The 12905-nt window shown below is 39.7% G+C and overlaps 1 protein-coding gene across 1 annotated transcript in view; it reads left to right on the top strand.

Annotated features, from left to right (window-relative positions):
• LOC104612621 (Calcineurin-like metallo-phosphoesterase superfamily protein) overlaps nt 1–12905 on the top strand; it is a 161715-nt gene that overhangs the window by 108134 nt on the left and 40676 nt on the right. The window contains exon 5 of the mRNA XM_010280107.3: nt 4285–4381. Within this exon, the coding sequence (XP_010278409.1) occupies nt 4285–4381 (97 nt within the window). The remainder of the gene's footprint in view (nt 1–4284; nt 4382–12905) is intronic.

The following is a 12905-nucleotide window of genomic DNA, read 5'->3' as shown; positions in this document are numbered from 1 at the left end:
TAATACCTTTTCTCCTGTTGCTAAACTTACTTTTGTCAGGTTGTTTATTTCTATGGCAACTACTTATAATTGGCCCCTTCATCAGTTAGACATCAAGAATGCTTTTCTTCATGGGGGATCTTCAAGAGGAAGTTTATATGGAGCAACCGCCTGGCTTTGTTGCTCAGGGGGAGTATGAGAAAGTTTTCTATCTTCATAAGTCTTTGTACGGGTTGAAGCAGAGTCCTTGCGCCTGGTTTGGAAAGTTTAGTCAGGCAGTCGAGAATTTTGGTATGAAGAAAAGTAAGTCTGATCATTCTGTTTTCTTCAAGCACTCTGCTGCCGGCATCATTTTGTTAGTTGTGTATGTTGATGATATTGTCATTACAAGGGGTGATACTACAGGGATTTCATCCCTTAAATCCTTTCTCCACACTCAGTTTCATACCAAAGATTTGGGAATGTTGAAATACTTCTTGGGTATTGAGGTAACAAGAAGCAAGAAGGGAATATTCTTATCTCAAAGGAAATATGTACTTGACTTGTTGTCTGAGACGGGAAAGTTGGGAGCTAAGCCATGTAGCACTCCAATGGTTCCTAACTTGCAGCTCACAAAAGATGGTGAATTATTTGAAGATCCTGAGAGATATAGAAGATTGGTTGGAAAGTTGAATTATCTTACTGTAACTCGTCCAGATATTGTGTATTCAGTTAGTGTGGTGAGTCAGTACATGTCCTCTCCAACAGTTAATCATTGGACAGCTGTAGAACAAATTTTGTGCTACTTAAAAGGAGCACCTGGGCAAGGAATTTTGTATGGCAATCATGGTCATACTAGAATTGAATGTTTTTCAGATGCTGACTGGGCAGGATCCAAGGAAGATTGAAGGTCTACTTCAGGCTATTGTGTATTTTGTTGGAGGGAATCTAGTTTCCTGGAAAAGCAAGAAGCAGAATGTTGTATCACGTTCGAGTGCAGAATCGAAATATAGAGCTATGGCCAAGTCTGTGTGTGAAATAATGTGGATATATCAGCTTTTGACTGAAGTAGGTCTTAAAACTTTAGTACCAGCCAAGTTGTGGTGTGATAACCAAGCTGCTCTTCACATTGCATCTAATCCTGTTTTTCATGAACGAACTAAGCATATCGAGATTGATTGCCATTTCGTTCGTGAAAAGATTCAGCAAGGTTTGATTTCCACAGGTTATGTGAAAATAGGAGAACAACTGGGAGGTATCTTCACGAAGGCTCTTAATGGGGTTAGGGTTGATTATCTTTGTAACAAGCTGGGCATGATTAATATCTATGCTCCAGCTTGAGGGGGAGTGTTACAGACTGTATAATTAAAATAGGAAGTAAATACTAGGGGAGATATGATGTTACAGACTGTATAATTAAAATAGGAAGTAAATACTAGGGAGATATGATTTACCTTGATTGTAGGACTGATTTGTAGGAATTTGATTAGTCTTCTTTCCTAACATATTCTTTCCTAACATAGAATTTGTAACTTGTATATATACATACGAGATTGATGAATAAAACAACAAATTCTTCTTCTTCCTCTATTTACTCTTGTTTTACACCCCCCACCAATCTTCTTCCCCGTCTTGAGATCCTGTAAAACACAAGTGGAAGGGAAAAATGTAATAGAGCAATTAAGAGTCGTGGTTAATTTACTAACAGACATAAGATTGAATGGAAACTTAGGGACATATGGAACAGATGATAAAGAAAGAGAAGCCATGTCAGCATTACCAACACCACAGATGGGAGAAGAAGAACCGTTGGAAAGGTTAACAGTTTGAGATGTGGAAGTTTCAGAGAGGGAAGAGAACACACCTGGAGTCCCAGTCATGTGATCAGAGGCTCCAGAGTCAATAATCCAGGGAGAGGGTTTGGATGCCAAATAAACTATACCTGAGTGGGCAAGGGTGGTTGTAGCATGCTGTGAAGTAGCCTGGAGAAACCTCTCATACTCATCACGCAGTACACTCACCATTTCCTTCCCGGAAACAGATGTGGAAGGTGTTAGATCTGCCTGTTGGTTATCATTGACATCAACCCCACCAGCTACTACATGATTAGCCCATGTAGAAGGAGGGCCATGGAAATCATAATAGAAATTCACCGAATGTCCGTCCCTGCCACAATGGGTACACTTCCTTGTAGAGTTACTTTTTCCTTTACCACGGTCTCCCCCTAAGTCACGACCACCACCACGGCCAAATAAGGAACCACCATGACCTCCTCGGGAGACATGTCCTCCTCCTCAAGTACCATGCCCATCTCTTCTGACTATCACAAATGCTGATCTGTCAAACTGTGTGGCATTCTCTGTAGATCCCAAAGAAATCCTACGAAGCCGTGCAAAAACTTCTTCAAGTGTAGGAAGAGTAGAGCATCCCAATATTTGGGTCCTAACTGGTTCATATTCTGATTTCAACCCCACTAAGAACCTAGTAACATCTAGTTGTTCCCTCTGTTGTTGCTGAACCTTAACATCTGAAGTGAGGAGATGATAAACATTGAGTTCATTTATGAGGTTCCTCATACTGGCATAGTACTCTTTTAGGGTTTTATTCCCTTGCTGCTGATCGAAATACTCCTGATAGAGCTGATATACCCTTGTAGTATTATCCTGCCCAAAATAAAGCTTCTTGGCATGTTCCCATATGTCCTTAGCTGTATCTAAGAACATAAAGTTGGCACTTATTTTGGGTTCCATACTATTCCATAATCATGTCATAATTTGGGCATCTTCGTGTTCCCAGTCATCAAACCCTGGAGAGTCAGTTGATGGTTTATCTTCCTTCACGTGTTTCACTTTCCTCTTTGCCTCGAGGAAAACTTCCACTGACTTGGCCCATGGCACATAATTCTCACCATTAAGTTTAATGGAGGTCATTTGCACACCCAAATAGTCAGAGGGGATCATCACACTCAGTTTCTGATCACTAGAACCATCTCTTGTTGCTGCCATTATGTCCCCCACTGCTATCTCTAATGCTGAACTCTCAGTCACCAACTAATTACTACTGTCAAGGCAACACTACAGCACACTGATAACAATCTCACAACTAGTCACAATCAACAACTTGATGTAGACTAACATTAAGGTTAAGAACTGGATGTTTTGACCAGATTCAGCTACCATCCAGATTAGAACATTGATGAAAGCTACTACGCTGAGGTATTCGGCCACTTCTTTCAGCACAAATTTTTTCTGTTCACACCACTACTGACATCTCAGAAATATTAGGCACCATTACAACAACACAACACTCAAGCAACCACACACAAAAAAGATTTCTGTTCACACCACTACTAACAACCCAGAAATAGTAGTCACCATGACAGCAATGCAACAACTCGAGCAACCACACACAAACCCTCTTGAAATTGTTCAGTAAAGGGTAAACACCACAAGCACCATCACACGACCAGGGCTGTCACACATGGTGACGGCAGTATTAGGCTGATATCCTAGGGTTTCTGCACCTTCCTAATACTTGTAATAGGGATTGCAGCAGTCCTAAAACAAAAAATAAATAACAGATGCCGCAGCTATCAGATTGTGTACCTCAGATTCGCAGCCCAGAGAAGAAGAAAAAAAAAAGAGAGAGAACTTGAAGTCGCAGCCTTCTCCTTCGTTTATGGCTCTGATACCATGTTTTGACAGCTCTGTTTTAGTAGTTCGAACCAGTAGAGAGTAAGGGAGAAAGAAGAAGAAGAAGGAAGAAGAAGAACTGTCGAATCTCATGGCATAAACCCTATTAATCGACCCTAATATGAATTAGCCTCTAATTAGTTGTACAAAGACTAAACTGCCCCCCACTTAAGTATGGGACAGGAAGTCTCTATTAAAACTGCCACATAAGCACATAACTTAACAGAAATAAAATGACTAATCTACCCTTATTCGGCTAGATCTAACAGCATAATTTAGTGGTTGATGGAGACTCGAGCACATGCCAAATAGTTAGCTAAGCAACTGGGAGTGACAGTCCTGGACACAGCTGCAAACAGGTGGCTTATTCAGTAGCAAGACAAGGGGTCAATATGGATAAATTGTTTTGGGGGGCACCCTTGTTTATTTATTTATTTTGTTCACATTTCCTAAATAATGAGGTTAGGTAGTACCTTGCTATCTTAGATGATAGACCTGTCATCATTGTACATATTCTTGTTTCAGTTACCAATAAAAAGGTTAAGAGTTCTGTCAGTGGTTGCCTCTTTTTATCATTTTTAATCTTTGCAGATGGAGGCTTTTATTTCTTCATGTCTTGTCTACTTTTGTACAGGTTATCAACCGCTATGAAAAAGAATTTGGTGAAAGAAACTACCGTTTTACTGCAGGAAAAGTTGATTTCATATCTGTTGATGCTCAAACTCTTGATGGTAACAGACTAAGCTGCTGTTTTCTTTTACCTTTTTCCCCCTTTTATACATATCTTTGTGTTGCAATTATTTAGAATGACCTGCTGTTCTCTTCTTCATCTGGTTTCCTTTGAAATGTCCTATTCCATGAATTGAATATTTACATCTTTACATCCCCATCAATTGAATCCTTCCATGAAATTCTAGTTATCTTTCTCTCTAGGGTTTCTCATATGTAATTTAGAACTTTGGATGAAATATTTGCATCATCTGTTTCATCAATCATCATATTAATAGAAAATGCCTCACTAGACAACAAAGGATTTATTTCTTACTCTTTACTTCTTAGACATAATTTTTTTCTATAAACTTCAATATATCAATGAAGAGAAATGAAGTGCTAGCTAAGGGTGATGTGAAAGACTTATTTTTAAAGAGAAGTAGCCAAATATAAAAGGTTATGCAATAGGGTTTTCTTATTACTTGTATTTAATGTTGGCATTCACTCTATTAGTGAATACAAATAACTTTCAGATGATGCATTTTATCCCTCTTGTACAGAGGAGATATTCTTCTTGAACCTGGTCTTGAACAAGTTTGCAAAGAAACTCATATCCTGGGAAAATAAGATACATCTATTTAGAAGGTTGTATATTCATCGAGCAAGTCTACCCTCAATTTCTGTTTTTGTGCTCCTATTAGGTATAAAAAATCATGAAAGGCTCTTTTCGCTGTATAAAACAAAGAAAGATTGCTTGGTGAATTGAGATGTTGTGAGTGGATGGTAGTTTAGGCTTGGGAAGGATGAAGGTTAGAAATCTCTTTGTTGGGTAAATGGTTGTAGAGGTTCCATGAGGGCAGTGGAATGCTTTCGTATTTGGTGATTAGAAGTGTTCAAGGAGTTGATGCGAATTGTTGGGATGCAGGTCTGAAGTTTGAGCTGGTGAGCAGAATCATTTGGACAGTTTGGGGGGGAAGGAGTAGGCCAATAGGATGGCCCCTTTTCTTTCAAGCGAAAGAAAAGGGGAAGAATTATCTGGGGATGTATAGTAGAAGCATAGCAGCACCATTTGGACAGTTTGGGAGAAAAGAAATGCAACAATCTTTAGGGAGTAGGGAAGGAGTAGGGTGGTAGACATTGAATGTACTATAGTGAGAAAAACATATTGATAAAGACAATGGATTTATTCTTGCCTTTCTCAACAGATGACATCATATGGAAGTGGGGAGAATTGGCCAGTAAGGCTGCCAATGGACTCTGAAAATCTAATATCCAGTCTGGCATCTAATCCAATTACTCAGATTTTAATGTTAAAATCTGCATCCACTTAGTAATTGAATTGGATTCAAATTTGACCCATCTGGTCTGATAAAAACTTGAGTCCAATATATGTAATATGATAATTTATATATAAATATATTATATATGTTATTCTATATATATAATTCAAAAAGTAATTAATCTTTTCTTTATTTTAATGATAGTAGAGTGGAGCTGGATTAAAAATCTGATCTGAGTACGATGTTTCATATTTTGGGTCAGATCCGAATTTGCAATTTAAATAATTGGATCAGATTCAAATATAGATGAATCCAATCCAAACCCGACCCATTTATAGCCCTAGTGGCCAGTGCATTCTCCAAAAAGATGTGGTTCAAAAAGCATGGGTACCAAGAGGGGATTCTTAAAACTTAATTTTGATGGCAGCAGTGTTGACTGACAGGCCCAATGGGCTTCATACTTTTTTATTTCTTTAGTTCTGTCACCCTATTAAGGGTACCTTTGTTATTCCAATTCTCATTATGCTTAAGTTATAAAAGAAGTGTTGATTATTGGGAAACCCACAATCGATTCTGGTTTTTTCTCTTTACCTAGTTCCCTTCTTTCTTCTGTTCTTCCTCTCTCATCATCTTGGTTCTATTTCAAGTTTTGTGCTGCTGAAACCAGCTGTAGGTTCATCCATAACCTCATGCTTAGGATGGCAGCTATAGGATCATCCTTAACCTCAAGTTTTTCCAGGGTCAGTTCATCCTTAACCTCATGGTTAGGATCATCCGTATATATGAGGAGTTGAAGCTGCTAATCAATTCTACTATTGTTGCCTGGCTTCTAGGTGTGTTTTGGATAAATCTGTGAAGTCCTTTTGCTGTCCTGAAGAGTGGCTGAAGGTGTACTGCCCAAAAACATAGAGGAAGCCAGATATTGGTTGCAGTTTTTTGTGATAAGGTGTCTCCAGGATGATTGGGACTTGCTTCTAGTTTTTTGGGTCTCTTTTACCTGGTTTCTGAGGTAAACATGTCTGCAAGTTATGTCTATCACTCTCCTTCCTAAAAAATAGAGTGGTCAGTAGCCTTATGTTTATCACTCTCCTTCCTAAAAATATCTAGGTCAAAATCAAGGATAAACTTAGAGATATCCTCTCATGAAAAATAGCCCAGACTTGCTTGATTCTTGCTTTCCTAGTTCTTTTGTCAAACCAATGGTGGTAGAATGGAAAATAGCAAGGAGGAGTAAGCAAAATCTTGCAAATAGCTTGAGGAAAAATGTAGAGCAACAAATGGAAAACTAAATGATTTGAAAAGCACAGTATAGCAGAGCACCAAGGTATTCAGGAAAGAAAAAGAGGGAAAATGGCTTGAGAAAGATGAAATGACAAACAGTCTCAGTGAATGACTAGTGTGGGTACTAATAGGACACCCCACCTTTTCTAGCCACAAAAAGGTAAAGTGCACTAAAATTTATGTGTAAAAACCCCAAAAGTGACATGTGTCCCTAACTCCATGCCCACGACTCTCAAGGAACTGCACTAAAGAACCTCTCACAATATGCCACATGTAAATGATGCCAAATAATAACATTTCCTTGTAATTTTTCAAGGGGGCTTTCTTTATCAAGAAATTTTGAAGGTTTTTTTTTTTGTGGGGGGGCTAATTTTTCAAAATCTCCCAAAATTCCAAATGGTAAGGATGAGATTGATTAGTCAGTCATTTGTAATTTTGGAAACAGAGTACCAAGAGCATCCTATTTGCAAAATGGGGGGATAAGGATAACAAGTTGTCATAAGTAGAAATCACTGATTGCAGTTGTAGATGAATTCCATGTGAAGAGAAGGAAGAAGAAGGTGAAGAGTTTCAGCAGTAGAGAAGAAAAGAGGAGAAGAAAAAGAGTAGGATGTCAACCAGAATTGAATTTATTCTGGCCGCCAACCCCTCATTGTATTATATACTTAACTTAAAAGAATAAGAGATTACAAGAATGCCCTTAGTAGGGCGGCTACTTAAGTAGCTGAACAGTCACAACTTTAAAAACATAGACTAATGGGCCTAAAGCCCAACAACTTCCTAACTTAACAACTTAAAAATAAGAGATAAATAACTGGGACCAATAACTAGAAATCAGTCCAACTCAACACTCCCCCTCAAGTTGGGAGTAAATGTCACACATTCCCAACTTGTGTAGATCATGCTCCAGCTTGTTCCTTGCAACACCTTTTGTGAGAACATTAGCAAGCTACAGATCAGAAGCAATGTATGGGAGACAAACTTCCCCAAAAGTCACCCTTTCTTTGATGAAGTGTCTATCCACTTCAATGTGCTTTGTCCGGTCATGCTGAACTGGGTTATGGGCAATGTTAATTGTTGCCTGATTATCACAGTACAGCGTCATAGGTTCTTCTTCCTTTACACCAATCTCTCCTAACAGGGAACGGATCCAGAGAAGTTCTGAAACTTCATGTGCCATGGCCCTGTATTCAGCTTCAGCACTTGATCTTGCCACCACTGTCTGTTTCTTACTTTTCCACGAGACAAGGTTTCCCCCAACAAGGGTGCATACTCCTGAAGTAGATCTCCTGTCATCAAGGCATCCTACCCAATCAGCATCTGTATAAGCCTCTAGTTTCAATTGTCCATGATCAGCAAATAATATGCCTCTGCCTCGGTGTCCCTTCAGATAAGCAAGAATCCTGTCAACAACCTCCCAATGTTGGACTCGTGGAGCATGTATGTATTGACTTACCACACTTACTGCATAGGAAATGTCTAGTCTTGTCATACACTAGTACAGCAGCCGCCCCACAAGTCTCTAATATCTCCCAATGTCCTTTACCAGCTCGCCTTCTGATGCATTAATTCTGTGATTCTGATCAATAGGAGTATTGATTCCCTTTGTTCCAAGCTTCCCTGTTTCTTGTAGAAGATCCAAAACATACTTCCTCTGAGAAATAAAAATTCCATGTTTTGACCTTGCAACTTCAATGCCTAAGAAGTTCCTAAGCTCTCCAAGATCCTTAATTTCAAATTCTCTGTGTAGATTCTCCTTCAAACTATCAATCTCACGTAGTTCATTCCCTGTGACAACAATATCATCCACATAAACAATTAGGACTAACACCAAGGATCCCCTCCGCTTCACAAACAAGGTATGGTCAGGTTGAGTCTAAGTGTAGCCAAAAGCAACCAAGGCCTTCTTGGACCTGTCAAACCATGCTCTGGGAGACTGCTTTAAACCATAAAGTGACTTCTTAAGTCTACATACATTTCCCTTTTCAGCATCACTATAGAAACCAGCAGGAAGATCCATATACACTTCCTCTTGTAGATCTCCATTTAGAAAAGCATTCTTCACATCAAGTTGAAACAGAGGCCAAGAGTATGTGGCAGCAAGGGAAAGAAGTATCCGAACAAAAGTCATCTTTGCAACTGGTGCAAAGGTTTCTAAGTAATCAATGCCATAGGTCTATGTGTACCCTTTTGCAACAAGTCTGGCCTTATACTTTTCTATACTTCCATCTGGCTTATATTTGACTGTGTAAACCCATCTGCATCCAACAGTCTCCTTGCCCTCTAGTAGATCCACAATCTCCCATGTCTGATTCTTAATTAAGGCTTTCATATCTTCCTGCATAGTTGTCTTCCACTCAGGATAGATACTGTAGGATAGATACTGTGAAATCCAATGAACAATACACTTTCTCTTCCTTTTTCTGAGAGCAATAGAAAGGTCTAAGTTATCTTTAATGGGATTAGTAGAATCAATAGGAACTGGAATAGTAGTGGGATCAAGAGGAATATTTGAATCCGTGTCAGTTGAATCTGGAGTCTCCAAGGATCCAACAGGAAGTGATGTGAGTTCTGCTGCAGTGGAATCAACCTCCCTGTGAAGTCTCTGTTGTGAGTAACACTGAGAAGCAGGATGCAAGGGAGGTGGTAAGGTAGGTGACATAGGAGGATCAGACACAGGAGTAGACACAGGAACTGGAACTGGAAGAGGGGTAGACTGCTTACTCACTTCCCCAAAACACTCCCCCTGAGAAGGATTCTTCGAGAAGAAGGATGTGGACTCAAAAACAGTACATCCATAGTAGCATACCGACTCCCAGAGACAGGATCATAGCAGCAGTGCCCTTTCTGATTTTCTGCATATCCAAGGAAGACACACTTCTTTGCCTTTGGGTCAAGTTTCGAGTGGTGAGGACCAAGAATATTTGCAAAGCAAACACACCCAAACACCCTGAGAGGAATATGGAACATCTCCCCCTCAAGAAAAAGGAGACTGAATGGGGTGCTGAATCCATGTATACGGGAGGGCACCCTATTAATAAAAAATACTACTGTGAGAACTGCATTACCCTAAAACCGAACTGGAACTGTAGATGTGATCATCATGCTTATTGCAATCTCAACAATGTGTTTGTTCTTCCTCTCTACAACACCATTCTACTATGGACTGTAGGAACAACTGCTCTAATGGATAACACCATTCTCTAACATATATGAAGCAAGGTGTTTTTCAAAATATTCCATGGCATTGTCTGATCTGAACACCTTTATTCGTATTCCAAATTGTGTTAGCACCTTCTGATGAAATTGCCTTACCAAGGATGGTATCTCATCTCGGGATCTCATTAAGTAAATCCAAGAATATCGAGAGAAATCATCCACAAATAAGAGAAAATATCGATAACCACCCATAGAAGGAACATGATAAGGTCCCCACACATCAGAATGAATAACATCAAAAGGAGATGAACATCTTTTATTACTAGCTTTAAAGGAATGTTTACAATGCTTTCCAAGTTAACAACCTTCACACTCCATACTTGACAAATTAACAGACTCAAATAGCTTTGGAAACAAAAGACTCAAAGAAGAAAAAGGCAAATGACCTAAACGATTATGCCAAAGCATAATCTGACTCACAGACCCCGACTCACAATCCCTGCTAACATGATGACCCTGATGAGGAGGAAGCACATCCAGGAGGTAGATTCCATTCACTTCACTACCACTCCCAATCGTCCTCTTTGAATCCAGATCTTGCAAGATATAATGACCAGGAGAAAAAATTACTGAACAGTTCAGGTTCTTAGTCAAACTACTATTAGATAACAGATTAGTACTCAATTTGGGAACATGAAGGACAGAGGGAAGGGAAATGGAATCACTAATCTTGATAGATCCCTTCCAAGCAATGGGAACATGAGATTCATCAGTTGTGGAGACTCTGTCTCTGCCAGAACAAAGCTGGTAAGAAGAAAAGATAGTGGAACTATGGGTCATGTGCTTTGAGGCTCTAGAATCTATATTCCAATGAGGTCCCTCCTTACCTGTAGTAGAAACACAGTTTGCAATGGCATGTGAACTACCTGTGTGAGCGAAGGAAGAAGAGTGTGCTCCACCAAAACTACCTGTACCTGGCTGTCCACCTGTTACTGAACTAGAACTGGCTATATCCTGCTGGTTCTGAAACTGCCAATATCTCTCAAGTTCGGCCCTCACTGCAGCAACTGCAACAGACTCTAGAGTAGCTGTAGGAGGGTCCGGTATGTCACCAGTGACTGCCATGTGAGCATTTCCCTTCTTGTTTTTTAGTCTATTCAGCACAAGATGGGGATGAAGCTTCCAGCAAGTATATCTTATGTGTTTAGGCTTCTTACAGTAGTCACAGATCAAATCCTTTTTGTCTTCCTTCTTGATTTCACTGCTACCCTGGTCTCCACCTTGTTTAGGTCTCACAGGGCTAACCATGGCTGATTGATCAAAACAAGAATTTTTCATCATCACATTTCTTCTGCTCTCTTCCCCTGACACAAAGGCATATGCCTGGTAGAGAGTAACACTATCCCTGGAAAGAATATGTTGTCTTGCAATATCATACTCAGGGTTAAGGCCAGCAAGAAATTCAAACACCCTATACTTATCTAGGAGCTTCTGGTAGGTAGTTGCATCCTTAGTGGTTTCCCAAACAATTGTCTCCAAATGGTCAATCTTCTGCCATGGGGTTTTAAGGGCTAAAAAGTAAACAGCAATAGGTCTATCTCCCTGCCTTGTAGCAATAATTTGATTTCTCAACTGATAAGTCCTAGCAACATTCTCCCTCTGTGAATAGGTTTCTGTAACCCCATCCCATATTTCCTTAGCTATATTTGTCCACAAAAAATTTTTACTTATGTGGGGTAGCATGAAATTACACAGCCAAGTCATCACCATATAGTTTTCCTGTACCCACTGAGAGTTGTTAGTTTCAGGTTTCACTACTTCACCAGTCATATACCCTAACTTCCCATGAGCACCAATGGCCATCTTTGCAAATTGTGACCATTCTAAGTAATTTGAACCATCCAACTTAACTTTAGTAATGGTCCCAGCCCCGAAAAGGTCTCTAGCACCTCTTCTCACTGGTTTCATTTCACTCCTGGGCTTGTTTTGAACTCCATTACCCTCCATACTTCTCAAAAAGGGGGTAAAAGGTTATTGTAATATGCAAGAATATCAAATAAATCACTTTTGGTACCAATGACACCCTTTTGGTGCCCTAGATGGTCCTTATACAAAAGATCCCTTTTCTGCGGGACGGGAGAAGAGAGATAAGAGGCAGCCGCTCTCTCTAGAAACCTCCAAAACAAGTGGGACTTGAACCGCCCCTATAGAAAACTCCAAGGAACCCTAAAAAATTAGGGCGCCACTTCCTAGGTCAAAATTGAAGAGTCCAACAAAAATAGGACTCTCCCCCTTTCTCCAGTTTTCCTGATTTTGATGGGAAACCCTAGACCAGCTACAGGGCAAAACAAATCCACCAAAAAATCCAAAAACTGGGCTTACCTGAGATATTCGATCAGCCTCTTAAATCACCATGCAGTCGGCCGATCTAGGGCTGCATGAGAAAACAGCTCAAGGAACCTTCGGCCTGCTCTAATACCAAGTAGAAATCACTGATTGCAGTTCTAGATGAATTCCTTGTGAAGAGAAGGAAAAAGAAGGTGAAGAGTTTCAGCAGTAGAGAATAAAAGAGGAGAAGAAAAAGAGTAGGATGTCAACCCCAACCCCTCATTTTATTATATACTTAACTTAAAAGAATAAGAGATTACAAGAATGCCCTTAGTAGGGCAACTACTTAAGTAGCTGAACAGTCACAACTTAAAAAACATAAACTAATGGGCCTAAAGCCCAACAACTTCCTAACTTAACAACTTAAAAATAAGAGATAAATAACTGGGCCCAATAACTAGAAATCGGCCCAACTCAACATCATAAATGGTGAAAC

Source organism: Nelumbo nucifera, chromosome 8, assembly GCF_055504915.1.
Source record: "Nelumbo nucifera cultivar China Antique chromosome 8, China Antique-T2T, whole genome shotgun sequence".
NCBI lineage: Eukaryota > Viridiplantae > Streptophyta > Magnoliopsida > Proteales > Nelumbonaceae > Nelumbo > Nelumbo nucifera.
Note: the sequence above shows the minus strand (reverse complement) of the source record. Positions and strands in the feature narration are given on the sequence as shown.